This window comes from Bacillus rossius, chromosome 10 (assembly GCF_032445375.1).
Source record: "Bacillus rossius redtenbacheri isolate Brsri chromosome 10, Brsri_v3, whole genome shotgun sequence".
Taxonomy (NCBI): domain Eukaryota; kingdom Metazoa; phylum Arthropoda; class Insecta; order Phasmatodea; family Bacillidae; genus Bacillus; species Bacillus rossius.
Genome location: NC_086337.1, coordinates 22,291,407 through 22,311,096, shown reverse-complemented (window position 1 = coordinate 22,311,096; position 19,690 = coordinate 22,291,407). Strand labels below are relative to the sequence as shown.

Genomic DNA, 19,690 nt, shown 5'->3' with positions numbered 1-19,690 from the left:
TTATTATTACTGTTGTTCAAAGAGCTTTTCCTGTGTATTCATCACAATATATATTTTGCAGTTTATATTTCATCTTAAATTTTGTCAACAGATATTTACCAAAGATTCTTTAATAGCAGTGAAAAGTCGCACAAGTGTTTGTAATAAATTATGATGATTTGTGATATCTTCCAACCAAAAAAACAAAGTGAAGTAAATTTACATAAAAATTGCTTTAATTATGTAATAGTATTGACAAAAAAAATGAAATAACCAAATATACATGTCAAAACTACTTCTGTACTTGCTATTTGATTTCATCTCATAATAATTACATTTCATTACCAGCAGAAAGCAATCACAAATATTCAAAATCAAATAAACAAATTTCACAAACCTGAAAAAATTACGTAGTATTTTTGTACTCTGGCTCAGATTTTACCATTGCCAGAATGAAGGAGAACCAATCTTTTCCCTTCTCAGTGGTTTTATCTTTCTGTATTGACCTTTGTTAGAAATAAAAAAATGCTTGTTTGGCCACATTTAATTCCCTTGAATTAAACGTGACTACATTTTCACAACAACTATTCGTCACACCATGATTAGAGACCCGGAAAATTTGCGGGTTCAATGACCTCCAGGATAGACTCCAATATCCTCTACACACTCGGGCCAATGCCAACTGTTCATTTGTTAATTGGCTGCTGACTTGTGAGTCGTCTCGACTGGGTGGCCTGTGATTCGACACTTCTATGAGTGAGAGTCTCTAATTGGCCCTCAGTCCTCCAGATTTACAGTGAACCAATGGCAGAAGTAGCACTAAGGTATAATTATTTGAATTTTAGCATAACACGAAATGAACCCGCGAATTTTTAGGGTCTCTATCCATGATAAACGAAGGAGGGCGGAGGCGCGCTCACCAATGTGGCAGGTGGTGCCCTCCCAGTCGGCGGGGCAGAGGCACACGTAGGTGTCCCCCAGGTCCTGACACGTGCCCCCGTTGCGGCAGGTGCTGCGGTCGCAGTGGCTGTCCTTCAGGTTGCACGTCTTGCCCTTCCAGCCGTCGCGGCACGCGCACACGAAGTCTGCCACGCCGTCCGAGCAGCTGCCGTTGTTGCGGCACGGGTTCGGGCTGCACTCGTTCCTGTCTGCGGACACGCGCGGCGGGACAGGTCAGTCGTCGAGTCGGCACCGAGCCCGGGCGGCAAGAGCTACAGTCCATCCCGCCGACACACGCCACAGAGTCACGATCACCGCAATACACCATCAGTGGCACGTTACTGAGGTTTTATTTGCTGTGTTCAACAATGCATGATCACAAGTCCAAGTAGCGAAGGACCGTTTACAATATTCAAAATATATCTTGACAATACTTAAGCCCACCGTACACGGTACAATATTTTCTACTAGTTTGCTTACTAGAATGCTTACTGGTTTCTGTACTGTGTAGGCTACAAGTTGAAACACTAGGTGCGCTACAAGTATCTGCTGCACAATATTCTAGCTGCCTTACTAGTTTTGTTAAGAGAATATTCTCCACAAGAAATTTTCATTATGATAATTCACATTTTTTACTGCATACAAACAAGGCTCTTCTATGTATGCATTTATTAAAACGAGGAGTTGGTCACTATTCTTTCCGTCCATGTTTATCACACATGCGCGCTTGAAAGTGTAAACAACCCCTCGTGATGTTTTCGTGAGTTCTGATTGGCTACTCCTTAAATATTGGAACACACCAAGCAACGAAAATAGGACGCAGTCTGTTACGCTAAACCAGTAGCCCAGCTCGTACAGCTACTAGTATCCAGTTTGAATTCGAGTGAAGAAACTAGTAGTAGAGCCAGTACGACTCCTAGCTTACAATATCGTAAGGAATATTGTACCGTGTGCAGCGGGCTTTAGGTACAGTAGGTATATATGTACTTATGTACAGTATGTATTTTTTGCATGCCTACATATGCTTCACAAGTTTTTTCATTAAAGAAAATAAATACGTAATTTGTTTTCCAAAGATCCACGCTAGCCAACCATTCACTAGTAGTTTCCTCTCAGAAATTGTAGCCGAACATTCAGCAGTCAAACTAAAATCTTGATAAAGTGAGGTATCGGTCAGAAAAAGGCACTCGTTTGTGGGATATACTATAAATTATAACACTAACCTCAAAGGATAATAATTTCTGCTCTTTGCATTAGCACATATTGTCAATAGAAAGATCATTAGAGACACATGCATACATACACAATAGGTACAAGTCATGGGATATAGTAGTGAACCATCAGGGAATTTGCCTAGAGTGATTGAGAGAAACTGTGGAAAAAACTAAATCAGGTTAACCAAACTATGATTTAAACCCAGGTTCTGAGGAATGTGAACCCAACATCTTACCATTGCAGCACTTACATAATGAGGTTTATACAAACAAAACATGCATAATTTGTGTGAATAGTTTTGCTTTTTGTAACTATGTACTGCTGGTCTGTCCAAAATTATTTACAAGCTTCTCACACTTATTAAACACGTACATACACACAAAGTATAAAATTGACCAACTAAAAACTATATGTATTTCTACTTTATTTCATGGTCCTTGTGAAATTTATCTGTAAAAATGAATGTTATGTATGAATAAGGTTAGCTTAAAATAATTTTTCTCTTAATCATGGTAAGAAAATTCTCAAACTGAGAATTTGTACCATCTACTATTTTTTAAAAAAAAAATACTTTTTCTGCAAAACACAAGCCAAACCAGGCAAAGAATAAATATGACTAGCACAAGCTGCCTTCCCCCACTCTGACACTCTCAGCAATGTGAGTGATGAAAAATCTGCCTGTTGTTGAACCACTCAGCAATGACAGTAGGCAACATTGGACCGGAAGAAATAAGAATCTCCTTTGTTCCTGACACTGCGTCTATCTCACTGCAGTGATCTGGTGAGTCAACAGCTGTGTACCATCTACATACGGTTTATGGACTAGACAACAGGAACTCATAAACACATGGAGAAACAGCCGTTGTCAAATGTCTAGGGACTGGAAAAATTTGCGGTTTCAATGGCCTTCAGGATAGACTGCACATTTCTCTGTACACTCGGCCAAACAACCCCAGTTCATTGGCTGCCGACTTGGTAAGTCGTCTCAGCTGGTTTGTCTGTGATTCGATCCTTTTTTGGTTGGAGGTTTATAATTGGTTGAGATTCATCCAGATGAACAATAAGCCAATAGCAAAATCATCTAAAAGGTATATGTATTTGACTTCTAGCCTATCGCCGAATGAATCCGCGAATTTTTCCGGTCTACAAATGTCACACGCTGAAGCGACACAGAAAATTCTGAGGAAGAAACTTGGTGAGAAAAAAATGACAAGCACAATAGGCAGACGGCGTACGCCCCTGATAGCACACTGAGTGAATGCTCCTCGATGCAAGAGCCATGAGAGGGACGTGGTGAAAGAGTGTGTTGTACTCACTGATGGTGCATATCTCCCCTTCCCAGCCTTCCTTGCAGATGCACTGGAAGGAGTTCACCTTGTCCACGCACGTCCCGCCGTTCTGACACGGGTTCTGCTTGCAGTCGTTGATGTCTGCGGCAGAGGGACCGACCACCAATCACAATCAGAATCACGCACGCGCAAGGCCACAGCCAGCATTTCGTGAAGGAGGGGTCCATACAAACATTTTACATATATACATATACATATATCGCACCCTGAGTACAAGACTATCGTAAATCAAAAATCAGTGCAATACTATCACAACTCATTTGCCATAGTCTTGCACATATTCTTATATAATGTTTTCCAGAGTGCAACACTACATTATTTGCCATAAGTCCTGTAAAAGTAAATATAATATTTCGATAGTCTTGCAGTGCCTAGATAATGATATTTTCCTGCAGATGGTAAAAATATCTCACAAACTCAATTTTTTAAATTACGATAGTCTTGTACTCAGGGTGCGATATATAATTTTTCCTTATAACTGAATTTTAAAAGAAAATTTACTGTCACACTTAAATAAAAATCTCAGGGAATAGCAAACTTTTAGAACTCCAACCATTACATTTACAAATGTAAGTAATGATTTTGCTTGACGAAACTAAACATTTCACATTTTAGTTTTTATCAAAATTTTTTTTTAATACTTTGTTCCTAAGCAAAATTATTTGATGATATCTTTAAAACAAGTCATTAAGTACATGAACCATGCATGCGAAGTGTGCATGCACTCACTCTCGTGGCAGTATTTGCCGGTGTAGCCGGCGTCGCAGGAGCACTGGAAGCCCCCGGCGGACAGGCTGAGGCAGGCGCCGTGCTCGCCGCAGATGCCCGAGGGCACGAGCATCGCCCCGCCCGCGCTGGAGTTGGAGGGCGCCGGCACGGTGCAGCTGTCCACCACTGCGCACCAACACCATGGTAACAGGTTTCCTCCATGTATTATTTTGGCTAACAAATTTATCAATATGGCCATTCTTCTTGCCAACTTTTCTATACAGTAGAGTCCAGCTAATTCCAACCCGCTGGTCCGGAATCCGATTAATCCGAATGGGATTAAAAAAAATCCTACTTCAGTTTATAGGTTAAAAACTTACGTCTACGTAAACAGTAGGTAGTATTAAAACTGAAGTGAAGCTGTAGGTAGAGTCATATTAATGAGGAAAAAAAAATGGTTTTGAAAGTTTGACTTATCTAAAACTTAAATGATGTGTATTTTAAGGCAAATTCCATTTAATTCAGATTTTCAGTGATCCTGACGAAGATCCGGTCTAATATAGTTCGGATTCGTATACTTCAAATTAAAAAAAAAATTAAAAAAATTAAAGTTTGTACATTTTGTTTATGTTTATGTTTGTTTATTGAAGCAGTTAATGTATCACCAAGTACATTTTACACAGACAGCATTGGTAATTATATTTCATTGACAGCCAGGTCGCTAGAGACGGACATGTGCATCTGACACAACGCTGGGGAATCATGGAAAGGATGTGCCACAGACTTTTGTGAAGAAGGAACCATTGCAGTGATTGCCTTGAGTGAGCTCGGCAAACTGAGGGAACCCAAAGACAGGATGGTTGAACTGTAATCTCCTGAGCATGTGTTAAACGTCTAACCACGCCCCACCATGCCCTGACTCATAAGAGCTACTGTTTCAGCCTAGCATGTTAAGTATGACCTACAAGTGTGAGTACTTACTTATGTTGCTAAGGCCAGGGACATTGTGGGGGGGGGAAACATCTGGGGCCCAATCACCACGGGGCCCAGTTAATTTTCGAGATATTTTCTAATGCTTGAATTCACCCTGACTGGACTGAAATTACAATTATATTGTTAATAGAATTTGTAGGAAACCTTACAAGCAATGCAATACGCACAGATAGGCCTAATATTTACAGCTATGGTGACAGTAATATTTTACAGAATTTAGATTTTTATTTTTTAGTTTTTAGTTTGAAAAGTTGTACATTAAATAACAGAGAAGGGGGTCCAAAAAAATTATTTTTCCCTGGGTGCACTGGTTTCTCTTGATGGCCCTGGTTAGTTAATTAATTATTGCATTTAAGGGCTAAAACTTAACTTTTATCACATTACCTTCCTTTCCTATGTTGTTCCTTCACAAATATTTTCAACAGATGTTCGAGTATTCATAAATGTTATCGCTTATCCGACTTTTTACACCCATTATATTACATTTAGTGAATATCTGTTGAAAATATTGCTACAGAACAACAAATGCAAAGCTGGTATCATGTTACATTTTAGTAATAGCCTTTAAATGGTAGTAATACTGAGGGGAAAAAAAAAAAACATGGCGTGTTCGACCGCACTGTAAATACAATGTGAATCATCAGTGCTGCAAGGTGAAATGTAATTAGGAAGGTTATACCAATGTTATATGGTAATAATAGTAAGATAAGTTTTTATGTGATTACATGATTATAAAAAAAAGAGAGGAGGGAGGTAGTTAATCACTGGCATTAACTGGAACAGAAGTGTTTTCGAAGGGGATAAGATGAGGTGGTCATAATGAACCAAAGCACTCCACATTCGCAACATCAATGATCCAGACTAGCAGAGCAGGTGTGAGTAGTTCAGCTACTCGCTCAAATGGCCAAGTGATCTTGCTACAGCAAGGAGGACTGGGGAAGTTAGAGATGAATTACAAACAAAGGGGAATGAGCAGGCATCAGTCATGCACCTTAACATTCATAATGAATTTTCAACAGATCTTTAAATAAAAAAGAAATAGTAATAGCAATAAAATTAGAATGTGTGTGTGTGGGGTGGGGGGGGGGGGAAGGGGGAAGAGGCAAAAGGCGCGAGGCAACGCAGACACGGCCAGCCGCCCCTGAGCACAGTTATTATTTTCCCTGCCACGTCGGTTTTGTTATTTTTTTTTAGTAACAGGTTTTGGTTCCATTTCTCTGCCCAGCAGGGGGCGGCCGGCCCCCTGCCGACTGCCCGATGGCTTCCTAGGCTACCATCTCGTTCCGCGAGCGCGTCTCCCGGGCGAGGCCACAGGTGGGGCCAGGGCTGCCAACTGTCCAGCATCTAGCGTTCAGCCGAACCTCCTTTACGGTGTGTTGGATCAGTTGGGACGTACAGATATCCTCCATATCATGCAGCTCGTAGCTTGGAATTGTTTGTGAATCATTTGAATATTTATTATGAATTTATCACAGCTGTAATTCCAGCTCTTTTTTTAATGTGTTGTTGTAACCACTCAGCACCCACGAATTTAGAGATGCTGGAAGCTAATATAAAGTTTTTTTCCCCTTCATTTATGACAGAAAACAATACAAGAAATATACAAGAAAGAACTTCTTTCGAGCTGACTAAATAAGAAATCCTGAATAGTCTGAACTAAGTCAGTAGTTGTGAGAAATGTTCTGTTAAATTTCAAAACTAGTAAAGATCTTATAGGATTAAAACCAAATTACTTGTTAAATATGTATATATTCTATTTTAAGATTTATATATAGGTAGTTGTAAATATTATATGTTAAATGTTGAAAGGCAAATAAAACAGACTTGATTGTGATAAAACCCTACATAAAATGTGTGTTATGAAAGATAGATCATGTTTGGAAAATGTGAATTCTTGTCTATCATTTTACTGACTTTGGCAAATCAACAGTATATGCCAAATATTTATTTAATGTCAATTCTAAAAATGTTGGCAACTCTTGTTAAATCGTGCCCTAACACAGGCATCTCTGGCTTCAACGCACATCCTACACTCATTTGTTGAGCACTTAAATAGTTGCATTCACCAGACTTGCAGCTGTTGGGAATATCACTCTTACTGTTACCAGTATCATTAGATTTCAGGCTAGCAAACACCCATTGAACTCACACAGAGACAGCAGATGTTTTAAAGGTGGTACTATACAAACAAAGACAATCACGAAACCAAATACCATGGAGTTAGGACTTGTCAATAGATGGCATGCTGTGACATAATTGAAGTCACCTTTTTTCTACCTCCCCATCGCCATATTTTCACACCCAAAGCACTGCGAAAATGATGCTTGACCACATCTAATGATGATTAGTAAATGTGAATTAAAATGTCCATCATTAAACACAGTCTCTTCCTTTAAAAAAAAAAAACAGTAATTTAAAACTTTTCTATAATGCAAAGACTATCTACTTCACCGAATATTTTGGGTGTAAAACCATTGCATAGACCAAGAGCTGAAAAAAAAAACCTTTTAACTTAGTTACCATGTAATCATGCAGATGTGGCCACCCCCTGCCAAATATATATCTGTACCTCAGAAGCATAAGATACTACGTCACATAAACCATATTTTCCATGAGAACAGTCAAATAATTTTAAATAGCAGTGTAAAATCCCGTTTGGACATAAACCGATAAGGAGATAAGTGGATCTTTTACATGTCCTAATCTGGAGAACCAAGTATAGGGCATGGGCTTGAGAACTGGGAAATAAATACGCCATTTCCAATCACGGCTTGGTTCTGACGACTGAACAGCTACGTCGAGAGGTTGAGGAGTCCCATCCCAACCTCGGCAACACCGAACCAGCTGCCAGCCCGCCGTATACAGCAGGTCGCCGGGGTTCCAGGCAGTACCGACACGGGCCCATACCTGTCAGATCAGTTAGTGGCAGCTATGTTCTAACCTTTTGGTCGGCATCCTCCACCAGTCCTCACATACGTGCGCCCTTTAAGGGTAGATTGGGAGTGGCTTACAGATCCATTTTTTTCCATTTCAGAACAAGTAAGAATTACGACAGAGCTATCAAGGGATTAGGTACACTCCCCCCTTTTGATCAGGAAGGTGTTGGAGCCACAGCTTGAGCGAAGTCATCACCTTAGCCCCCTGCTTCACTCAGCTAACCAGACAGTTGGCTGTGTCCTTTGCCCTTAGACTTTGTCAGCACTGCTGGCGCCCACCCCGATCTTCCACATCACACTGGGGCCCTCAATCACCCAGTGAACCCGTGGTCTGGTTGAAGCCTATCCGACCTCTGTTAGCTGTCCAGGCTAGTACCGGAGCTGTGTCGTCGCTAGGGCTAGGGAACCGGGAAGCCTATGATGTACATTCTATATTGCACAGACCCGAATACTCACGTTGGCAAGCCTTCTTTTCACAGACGAGAGAGCCAAACCCGAAGTTCCCCGAAGTCATGGAGCCCGAAGTTCACGCTTGATATTTTTTTTTCCGTTCTATCTCATTGTATAAAGCGGTGTGGCATTACATTTTGCGGTCGATTAGGATAGGTTAGCTACATTATAAATACTTTAAAACATTGTGGATGGTTGGTTATATATATTAGGTAAGTATAGCTACATTAAAAATACTGTAAAATCATTTTGTGGTTGCTTAGCAAATAACTTTTTAATATGTAGCTATCCAGGGCTAGGAAACCGTTTACATGATTTCACAGTATCTTTAATGTAGCTATCCTAACCAAATCAACCGTCCACAATGTTTTAAAGTATTTATAATGTAGCTAACCTAACCTTTTACAATGAACAAAAAAAACCGAAGATGCACGATCGGACGTTTGGCTCTCTCGTCTGTGAAGAGAAGGCTTGCCAACGTGAGTATTCGGGTATGTGCAATATAGAATGTACATCATAGGCTTCCCTAGGGAACCCTTGGGAGCCTGCTCCGAGCGACGGGAGCACCACCACAATCAGGTAACCTCGGCGGGCCTACCTTCGCAGGGCGGGTGGCTGCAGTGTGTGCGCGGCGAGCTGCAGTTCTTGCCCTGCCAGTCCTCGGGGCAGTGGCAGTAGTAGTCACCCTGCGTGTTGAAGCACGGCGCGCCATTGTCGCACGGGTTGGGGCTGCAGTGGTCGTGGTCCACCTGCCGGGGGAACAACAGCAACTGCACATTACGGGAAGCAGTAGCTCAAGCCCCCTCCAAAAGCATCTGGGTCCACTATTGTTTTAGTGTTTGCCTTGATAAAGCCTAGCCTCAGCTGGGTCAAGCCCCTCCCAAACCAAAATCCTGGATCCGCCACTGACGGGAAGCCTACAACTCACGTAGTTTCGGTTCCCTGCAAGAATTTCCGAAGATTTCCGAAGTTTTGCGTTTTGGTATTAACGCCACTTCAGCCGCTAAATCAGAAGTTTCCAATGAAAACAAGCATGTTGTGTCTGACCTAACCTAACCTAACCCTTCGATTTTTTTAATTTCAATTTTTGAGAGAAATCCGAAGTTGCACGAACGTGATAGGGAACCGAAACTACGTGAGTTGTAGGCTTCCCTGCACATTACAACTGAACGTATGCCTACCAAACTTCATTTGAAAACACAAATGTTTATGAAACTAAATACCAAGGGTTTACATAGGCATAGGTTTTTTTAAAAATTTTAATGTAATAAATCCTTGTTGCAGTCATAAATACCATAATAAAACATGAGTTACAGTATACTGTATATTGTTAAACGAGTTTTAAATCTAATTATAAAGTATTTGGTTTAATGCCAAACATTTTTCAGCAAACTGCAATAGTTTGTATAAACTAAAATTACCTCATGACTCTGTCCATGGAAGTACTCTATGGCAACAATTTTTTAATTTCTTTTTGGAACCTCAAATTCTCCCGCCCCTCAGAAACTGGAGTTTTGGACAAAAGCCTGGTTGGTCCGTTTGTAAATTGAGGCCGGGATGTCCTTTTAAGTGCTGAATTTACTCGATTCTAAAACGAACTATGTTGTGACTTAAGATCTCTGAAGATGGAGTGTGGCGTACATCCACAGGCGCGTCGATGCAGCCAGGAGTGTGCAATAGTGATGGGTCGTTCGTTAACGATTCGTTCAAAAAGAACGAATCTTTGAGAGAACGAAATCTTGCGATTCGTTCGCGATGTAAAGAACCGGCTCTTTGAGAGCCGGTACCTTGAAAGATTCGGTAGAACGTAAATGCGGAGAGAACGAGAGAACCAACCGGCTCTTTGAGAGCCGGTACCTTGAAAGATTCGGAAGAACGAAAACGCGGAGAGAACGAGAGAACGAGATGAGAGAACCGGCCACGCGCCCGGTCTGATTCGTTCGTGAAATGATTGATGACGTCAGGAGTCTGAAGAATTAGTAATCACAGCGTGAGCATGTTCATAAGAGCAAACGATAACTGATCAAATAAAATAGGGTAACATGAAAAGTATCTATACCTGAAAATGTCAACTGTTAAGTAGTGGTTTAAAATTGCGTTTTCACATTCACATACACAAATTTGGGGGAAAAAAAACATGAATTAAAAATAACAGGGAAAGTAACTACAAATGTTCACACTTACCATTTAGGTGTTAATTAATGTACCTACTTAATTTTTCTCTCTTCATACTGAATCGCAGTAGTAGTATTCAATTTTTGTCTTTTTTTCTCTAAATGTGTTGGTCTACATGTAAACACTTTACTCTCTCTAGAGTGTAAATAGCCTGTATATTAATATTTGTAACTTAAAAAGTAATACAATATAAATAATCTTGTTTCATATACGCAACTGTGATTCACTGGCTACGAAAAGCAATGTTCAAGTACTAGCTATAATAGTGCGATTACAAATTAAAGTTAAGAAAGATCACTTTCGTACCTAACATTCTTAGATTTAATGCTCCCGTATTATATAGAATCACTGCATGAAGCATTTGCAGCGATCAACAGTCAATAATTTTATAACAGTCAGTATACAACTAGACGTTTGAAATTTCATTTACCCATGCAGAGTAGATAAAGATAACCACCCACGCGATCCAGCCTCCTCTCGTTATCGGGTCACGCGATAACGAGGGGAGGCTGGAAGCAAACACGTAGCCAATACTCTAAAGGATGAACGAGTTACGACACCTGATAAAAGAGCCAGATCCTATTCACAGAAAAGAACGAAATGACCGAGATGAACGAATCGTTCTGAACGAATCTTTCTCGGAACTGATCCGAAAGTACCGGTTCGGTCAAAAGAACCGTTTTGCCCATCACTAGTGTGCAACTGTATAGGCCGAATATGGCCATTAAAAACACTGTGCAGTTGAGAAATACCAACATAAAAAATCAAGTTTAAAATATAAAGAAAACGTAGAAATGTCTTTAACAAAATGACTTATTAAATAAAAAAAACGTAATTTTACAATTTTATTAGTTCAGAATTTATGAAATGGCGTATTAACGGAGTGGCGTATTGAGTATGATTGACAAACTATTATACGTTGAGAATTTTTTTTCAGTGGTAAATTAATTTGGTAGAAATTAAATAAGCATGGCTGTGTATTTTTTTGCAATTGAAACTGAAGTAATGACTTTCCACACCCATACTGTGCGACTTTGCAGTTTTTAAGTTATGAAACAAAATATAAAACTCTTAAAAATAGTGGTTTGGTTGTTCCGTATTGAAAAATAATAGATAATCTGAAACATTTACCGCGAATATTACCAGCAAGGTACGACAAAAAAAAAGTCAAGGTAGCCACTATTATATTCCGAAAGTTAACGACTTCTAGTTTGTTAGTTTGCCTATGAATACCGGCCAGTTCGCTGATTGCCAAAGGAAATAGCATTGAGTTGTGACTGTATCTTCGTTGCTTCGTGGCTGCAGCATCACACGCGCAGAGGAAGTAGACCATCGAGCCATGCCGCGGGGCTCGCACTGCGAGCAGGCGTGAGTGCTGTCGGGTTTCCCCGCCTGCGGTGATCTCTGAACTACCGACAAGCCTCGGGCTCTGCTCCCCAGTTGCGAGGCTATGCCCAGTACTGACAGTGCCTGCGGTACGACTAGTTCATTCAAAGTGGTCAGTGACTGTAGCCTCGCGCGCAGGAGCCTGGAAATTGACGATCTGTCGTCATGAGCGACGGAGCTGCGGTCGTTGGTATTTGAGAAAACCGCAGGCGGGAGAACCCGTCATCGCTGCGGTTGAACCGAAGTCGTCAAACGCGCTACGGAAAGTACAGCGGGAGTTCTTTTCATGTCCCCTACCAGTGTTTTTTTTTTTGTTACGCGTGAGAGTACCGATGCTGGCGGAAGGCGCGACCAGTGCGTGTCGGAACGGAGCCATTGGGGGGACTGGGGTGTGCCCGGGGACGGGGGGGGGGGGGGGAGAGAGACTGTGTGGACCCCGCTGGGGTCAGGCGCCAGGCTAGCAGCTCGTGACGCCATGAAGCACTGACGTCACCTGTTCTGGTCCACCTCCCAGCACACACTGCACTTCAAATATTTGAAATTTTTTTAAAATCAAAACGAAAGCCGATATACCAGATTAAGCCATTTTTCCCCCCGATAATTGTAATCAATGACATACATACAATCCAATCACTACCTCAGATCTCTGCACTTGCCAACATGTTTTAGTACATCTATAAGCTAGTTTATGATGTTTACCCGTTTAAATTTCAGCATTCACATTTAAAAGCTTCAGTAATTCCTTTCCGGGAATACTTTGGCAAGTGCCAGTTTGCAGGTTAGGTCTGCCCACTCACCTCGCACTGCTCCCCCATGAAGCCGACGGGGCAGATGCACCGGTAGCCGTTCACCTGGTCCGAGCACTCGCCGCCGTTCTTGCACGGGTTGCTCTCGCAGTCGTCGATGTCGGTGTGGCAGTCCCGGCCTGCGCCACGGAACAACCACACGTCAAGCCCCTGCTTCACGAGCGACCAGTGAGTGCGTCTGAGTGTGAGGGGGATGCACTCCATACGACCACACGCATGTCACATTCACGTGGCTAGAGACATAAGCGTCGCAACCGGGGGGGACGGGGGGGGGGGACACGTCCCCCCCAATAATAAAAGTCTTCAATTTCATCCCCTCCAATAATATATTTAGTTTCGTAGTTATATTATTAATATAATATCTGTGATATAACCCATATGTTGCGCATGGTGCATTTAGTCCAATCGTGGTAATGTGAGCACTGTGTTTTTACAAATTTGTTCTCTGAAAATATTTTTTATAAAAAATAAATTATATATTGCAACCAACTATAATTAGAATATTTAGGAAAGAAAAATGCCTAAAAACCACCTTTTTGCACCTTCAAACCCAAATTTTTCCCCGCTTTTTTCCCAGGGGATGGATATTCCTCAACAACTAAATCAATTGCAGTCCCCCCAAAAAAATATATCCTTGCGACGCCCATGGCTAGAGAGATCAGTTTCGTACATATAACAACACTACGTCTCTGATGTAAACATCTTAGCTCTCGGTAGGTATACGGGATTTGGCGAGTAGGATAGTTCCGTGAATGGAACGGAAACGTGTTTCCACGGTGCTGACATATGTGGTGAATATCGCGAGACAAAGGGGAAACTTCATAGTATTAACTGTTCAGTGAATTTTAACAAGATGGGCAATATTTTAGTAAAATTCCTGGTCGAAAATCGTGTACAAAGCAGGGGTTTAGTATTTTTTTTCTCCCAAGTATTTTTCGCTTTTATCGGAGCCGTTTTATTATAATATATTATAGTTTAACCCCACGCTCTGCTCCAGCAGCGAATTCTAGCGGCGGGTGCTGAAACTACGTGTGATTCGCGTCAATAAATGTAATTAGCTGAAAACACAATTTTCGTATATTTATCACGCTCGGAATTATTTGAAAGAATTTTACGTTTAATTTCGTGTCAGAGTTTCGTATTATAAGTGTTTTTGCAACATCGAGAACACATAAATTTGCTCGTTACCGAGGTTAGATGTATACACCACTGGCGAGTACTGAAAGAATCGCTTACATTTGTTATATTTTTTCATCTAAGTTTCACAACTGCTGGAGCTGCCGTGAAAATTTCTGAGCGGTAGGAGGTTTGCTGCTGCATTGTCGACTGAAATCAGGTTGAGCAGTTGTAACTGACTCACACTTAATGAAACGGAGATGTTTCGGTGCTGTCGCTGTCACCATCTTACTCCTGACTGTGGTACGTCGAGATTTGATAACACAACAAAAAACTTTTTTCCTCCCCTCTGTGTTTAAACATTTACACGTGTTCGACGTTATTCCCGTCGACATTACAGCAGAGAGTCTCCCACCGCTTGGAGCATTCGTCGGTGGCACCAGCAGTTATAAGAGACTGCTTTTTTTTTTTTGTGAAAGGTAGATAAAAACTGTTTTTTTTTTTTTTTTATGTAAATTAAAATTCACCGGAAGCTCATATCTTTATACATGCCAATGTTGTAGACTTGTGAAATACGATGAATCATTTTGAAACATCCTGCGTGTTCACTTGTTTTCTGTCAATGAAGACGGCAAGCAAAAATATAATTGAAATCCACGCATTGTTGCTGACCATCGAAGAATTTAGTTTCTGTAGAAACCGCATTAATTATTATTTCAGCTGATGTCAAATTTACATATTTCCCCACAGTAAATATGATTGACGGTTACTGGAAAAAAAGTTGGACGGAATACATGCTTTTATTACAAAACACCAGATTACAGATACTAGACTTACCAACTTTATTTTTTCGATAACCCCACGTTATTATGTTTCCATACTAAAAAACAAAACCATTACACTTCCTGTTAAAACTGTTTTTTATTGCCCGAAATACTAAAATAAATGTGTAATTCCCACCAACGAATAAAGGAATGCTTAGAAAGCAAACAGCGGCGTGGAGCCGGCAGTGGCGGATCCAAGGGGGGCCACCAGGGGAAAGTAACCCCCCCCCCAACCCGAAAAACCAGTTGTCTGCTACATTAATATTGCCGACAAAAATGATTGTTTCTGAAACCAATAACATATTTTAATATAATTAATGAATTTGTTGTAGAATCATAAAATCTGGTGGTTGGATGTTATGTGTAGTGTGAGTAGATTAAATACAAAGACATATATTTTTTCTCTGGCTTCTCTGAAATCCTAGAGTGAACCCCTGGCTCCGCCACTGGGAGCCGGGGAAGAGCCGGGGAAGAGCCGGGGAAGAGCCGGGGAAGAGCCGGGGAAGAGCCGGGGAAGAGCCGGGGAAGAGCCGGGGAAGAGCCGGGGAAGAGCCGGGGAAGAGCCGGGGAAGAGCCGGGGAAGAGCCGGGGAAGAGCCGGGGAAGAGCCGGGGAAGAGCCGGGGAAGAGCCGGGGAAGAGCCGGGGAAGAGCCGGGGAAGAGCCGGGGAAGAGCCGGGGAAGAGCCGGGGAAGAGCCGCGAGAGCGCGCACCTGTGTACCCCGGCTGGCAGGCGCAGTGGTAGTCGTTGACCAGGTCGATGCAGGTGGCGCCGTGCTGGCACTGCCCCACGCAGTCGTTGATGTTGTGGTCGCAGTTCTTGCCCGCCCAGCCCTGCTGGCACTTGCAGCGGTAGTCGCCCACCAGGTTCTGGCAGGAGTAGGCGTTGATGCAGGGGCTGCCCTGGCACTCGTCCGCGTCTGCGGGGCCACACATCACGTGACACTGCACCCCTGGACCCCACCCCGGCTACCGGGGGAAGAGAGACCTCGCTTCTACCCCGAGAACCTCAAACTCGGACAGTATTTTCGGTAATTTATCCTAAGAAATTTTCGGTTTTCTATTCCCTGGTACACTATACTCTGGCAGTATGAGGCAATAAAATCTTTTAAAATATTTGCAATTAAAAATCACAAAAAAACTAGAATTAAATGAAGAAAAAAAAAAGGTATTGGACAACAATTTAAATTACATGCTAACAACAAAATTTAATTCTTACTTTTGCCATTGATGTCCATATTTTTGATTCTTTCAACAGAAAAAGTAAATGGTAGGCGAGCAAAAATTTCTTTTGTAAACAAAAGTACATATTATATTTAATTAAATTATCCACATTAAAAAAGTGAATTCGTTATTGGAATTGACTATAAAATGATCTTTGTGGCTTTTGAAACATGGCACCTTTTTTTTTAGAAAATTAGCTAAGTGCATCAAAACCTCCCGGCAAATAAATTGGGATTATGTATTACAATTATTGCTGATGATATTTTAACAAATATTAGTCTCAAAAAATTACTGGGAATTAAAGTTTTCCTGAAATGTAAGGAGATTTTAAATATATGTCTTCATTACACAGGATGCTTCTCGAGGAGTTACTCCCACTCTCAAGGCTTAACCCTTCTATCATTTGGAGAAAATGTGCCACATAAACGTGAGTCGTGTTCCCAATATTTATAGAGTAATTCGAAACATGATAAAAATGACGTATACAATAATGACTGATTCAGAGGTAAATATAGTGGTGTATTATCAAACTAAATTCACAGCGGAGCAAGATTCAACTCTTACTTCCTCACACTTGCCGTGGGCGCCCTCGGCTGCCTGTGAGTATCCCAGCGGCATTCATGCTACGTGTTTGTGTGCACAGCGTCCTCCACAATCCACACACGCAACAAGCTGTTCATTGCAAGTGATTTTTAAACTGACGAATTACTTTTGTAAACATTGGCGGGGTTCGACCCACAATAATTATGAGACTTGAGGGACTCAGAACTACTCCAGGTAAACAGGTTCAACTATATTGCGCGCGGTTACACACAGTCTTGACATGTTTCGTTCGAGTCCATTTCTCATTAAACCCGAACATTAGTTCTACATGAGCCTCTGATTGGCTGTTGGGTGTTGAGAGTGTAAAGGTCCATTGCGAAAAAGGTATGATTGAGAATGTTCCTGGCACAAGTTAGAGTAATATTTTACCGACTGCAACAAAAAAATTATCAACAGGTAAATATATATATATATATATATATATATATATATATAAAATTGATGCTGACAGCAATTCTCTAACAGAGGTACACTTAAATGGGATCTACAGCACATTGAATCGATGACAGTAGACAATTGGTTTTGGAGTTGAACAGACTTTGTACCAACTGCCGTGTAGCCGTACACTTGTTGACCTGAAGTAGTTCTACCGAGCCCACTGCGAGGAACAAGCCCAGTGACTGGCGGTACAGTGAGGACCGCGTGCGGACGGCGTGGAGGCCGAAGAGAGGCAGGTACTCACCGAACTGGCAGGCGTTGCCCTCCCAGCCCGACGGACACTCGCACTGGAAGCCGTCCACCAGGTCGACGCAGGTGCCGCTGTTCTGGCACGGCGCGGAGGCGCACTCGTCCACGTCTGTCGCAGACACGAGGCTCGAGTCAGGCAAACCCCTTGCACGATCATGAGTACATGACACAGGGGTTCCCCCCCCCCCTTTTATTTTATTACCCGGCACTCTTAGCCTAATGGCCCTGCCACCCCGGAGCCCCCACGGGCGTGGATGCGGATCAAGCCGCATACGCAACCAGGAAAGGTGTTAGAGGTGCAGCTATGTCCAGGGGCTGAGGCTACCGATCCCAGCTTAGACCCCACCGCAACCCCCCTTCCCTACTCAGCTAACCAGACAAGTGGCTGCAACCCTAAGCTCAAAAACGCAGCATTGCTGGCGCCTACCCAGTTCTCCCACATCACTGGGACCCCTCAATCATCCAGTGAACCCGCCCTTACACGATCAGTCAGAACCGACAGTTCGGGCTCAGCAGTCGGAACTGACTGGTGGCTTCCCATCGAACTGGATTGTGGGAGCCCTCAGTCAGAACTGCCGTGTCCAAACAATCAGTCCATTAGCTAAGTGTCGCGGTGGACATCTTTGGTTACTTTGCTATTTTTTTACCCCCCTTTTTACAACTAAAAAGCGCAATAGCAACTGCAACATCCAAAGTTTCTTCCAAGTTCTACGATAAAAATGGCACATCCAAAAGCAACCGCAAGACTGATCGTGTGTGCGGAAGACCTCAATTCAATCAATCCAAACTGTCAGTTCGGGCTGAGCAGTGCGAACTGGGAGCTGGACTGATGGTGTGTGGCGGGCTTCACACGGCACTGCGCATGCCCTACCAGCCCTTATGCACCTCTTACGCCTGCTGTGGTGTAGCGCAAACAAAGACACGGGACAAGGTCAGACGGACCCAGCACAACTCCATTATTTGGTGCTCCTTATTCATACTGCACAAAAACGTTTAAAATTAAACTTTTCGAGCTAATTATGCAAAAAAAAAATGCACTAAATGTAAATTTTTTCACGTTGTTAGTTTTTCCACTAAAAATGTGTACGCGTTTAACTACGTTAAACGTAAAAACAAAATTATGACGTGTAACGGGACATATACTCTTAAGATAATAAGTCGTAAATGTTTTCAACTTTTTTTTCTTGGTTAGACTCATCATGTAAAGTGAAATAACTAGCCAATTTGCAACAACAAAGATACTGACATAAAAATGTCCAGTGGCGCACGCAAGGGGAGGCGACAGGGGGATATATCTGCCCCAACACCCCCTCCCTCCGGATTTGGGACATTGCAAATATCTGTGAAGGCAGTATGTTACTCTGGGTGATGCAAGATGGGCTGTTACAACACCGGTAATTCCCTACTGTTACTGTGTAAGAAGCTGTCGTCTGCTTCTGTAGGCCCGTATGTCAGTGGGCTAGCGTCATAATATAAAAATTTGGTAACTAATGTTCAAAACTTAAATTTAAAACATTTAAAATAAATTTTTTGAAGTTCAAAATCTTAGCACTCGGTATATGGTGTTTGGTGGGAGTAATTTATTAAATGTAACGGAAGTCAAGGAATGAAAATGTGTAAAAACCACGGTGCTGCCATCTGTGGTAAATGGTGCAAACCGTATTTTACAAAGCAAACGGCACAATTCAAAGAATTTACTGTTTAATGCATTTTAACAAGTCGGAAAGCATTTAAATTAAATCCCTTGTTGAAAATTAGGCCCAAAGACCGGGTTTAGTATTTAATCAAGTATTTTTTTTTTTGCTTTTATTGGAGCCGTTTTATTATACGGTTTAAAATTTCGCTTTGCGAATGTAATGTTTCGATAGTCGACGTAACATCTCCGGCAGCGAATTCTAGCGGCGGGTGTAGAAACTACGCATGATTAGCGTTCAGAAATGTAGTTGAACGTACCTAATTTGCGTATATTCATCACGCGCTTGGTTATTTAAAAGAATTCTACTTTATATTTAATGTCATAGTTTCGTATTTTAAGGTGTATTTGCAACATAAAGGACACGTGAATTTGCTCGTTACCGAGGTTAGATGTTACACATCAGCGGCGAGTACTGAAAAATTCGCTCACAATTTTTTTTTTCCTCTTCAGATCCCCTTCTAAGAAAATTCCTGTATCGGCCACTGTAAATGCCAGGGGGTAAAGGGGGAGGGGATTGTGGTAAGAGGGCGGTGGTCTATGGGCGGGCGGGCGGAACTCGGGTCGACGGCTACCCTGCTATTGATCCGCGGTCCTCCAGGTTCCAAT

General features: G+C 42.0%; 1 protein-coding gene across 1 annotated transcript in view; it reads right to left on the bottom strand.

Annotated features, from left to right (window-relative positions):
* The window catches only part of LOC134535835 (protein jagged-1b), a 356,686-nt gene that overhangs the window by 15,885 nt on the left and 321,111 nt on the right, over window positions 1–19,690 (bottom strand). Inside the window, exons 8-14 of the mRNA XM_063375156.1 lie at window positions 17,384–17,497; window positions 15,588–15,794; window positions 12,928–13,055; window positions 9,168–9,318; window positions 4,212–4,376; window positions 3,450–3,563; window positions 900–1,127 (exon numbers count right to left, since the gene is read on the bottom strand). Coding sequence (XP_063231226.1) covers window positions 900–1,127; window positions 3,450–3,563; window positions 4,212–4,376; window positions 9,168–9,318; window positions 12,928–13,055; window positions 15,588–15,794; window positions 17,384–17,497 — 1,107 coding nt within the window. The remainder of the gene's footprint in view (window positions 1–899; window positions 1,128–3,449; window positions 3,564–4,211; window positions 4,377–9,167; window positions 9,319–12,927; window positions 13,056–15,587; window positions 15,795–17,383; window positions 17,498–19,690) is intronic.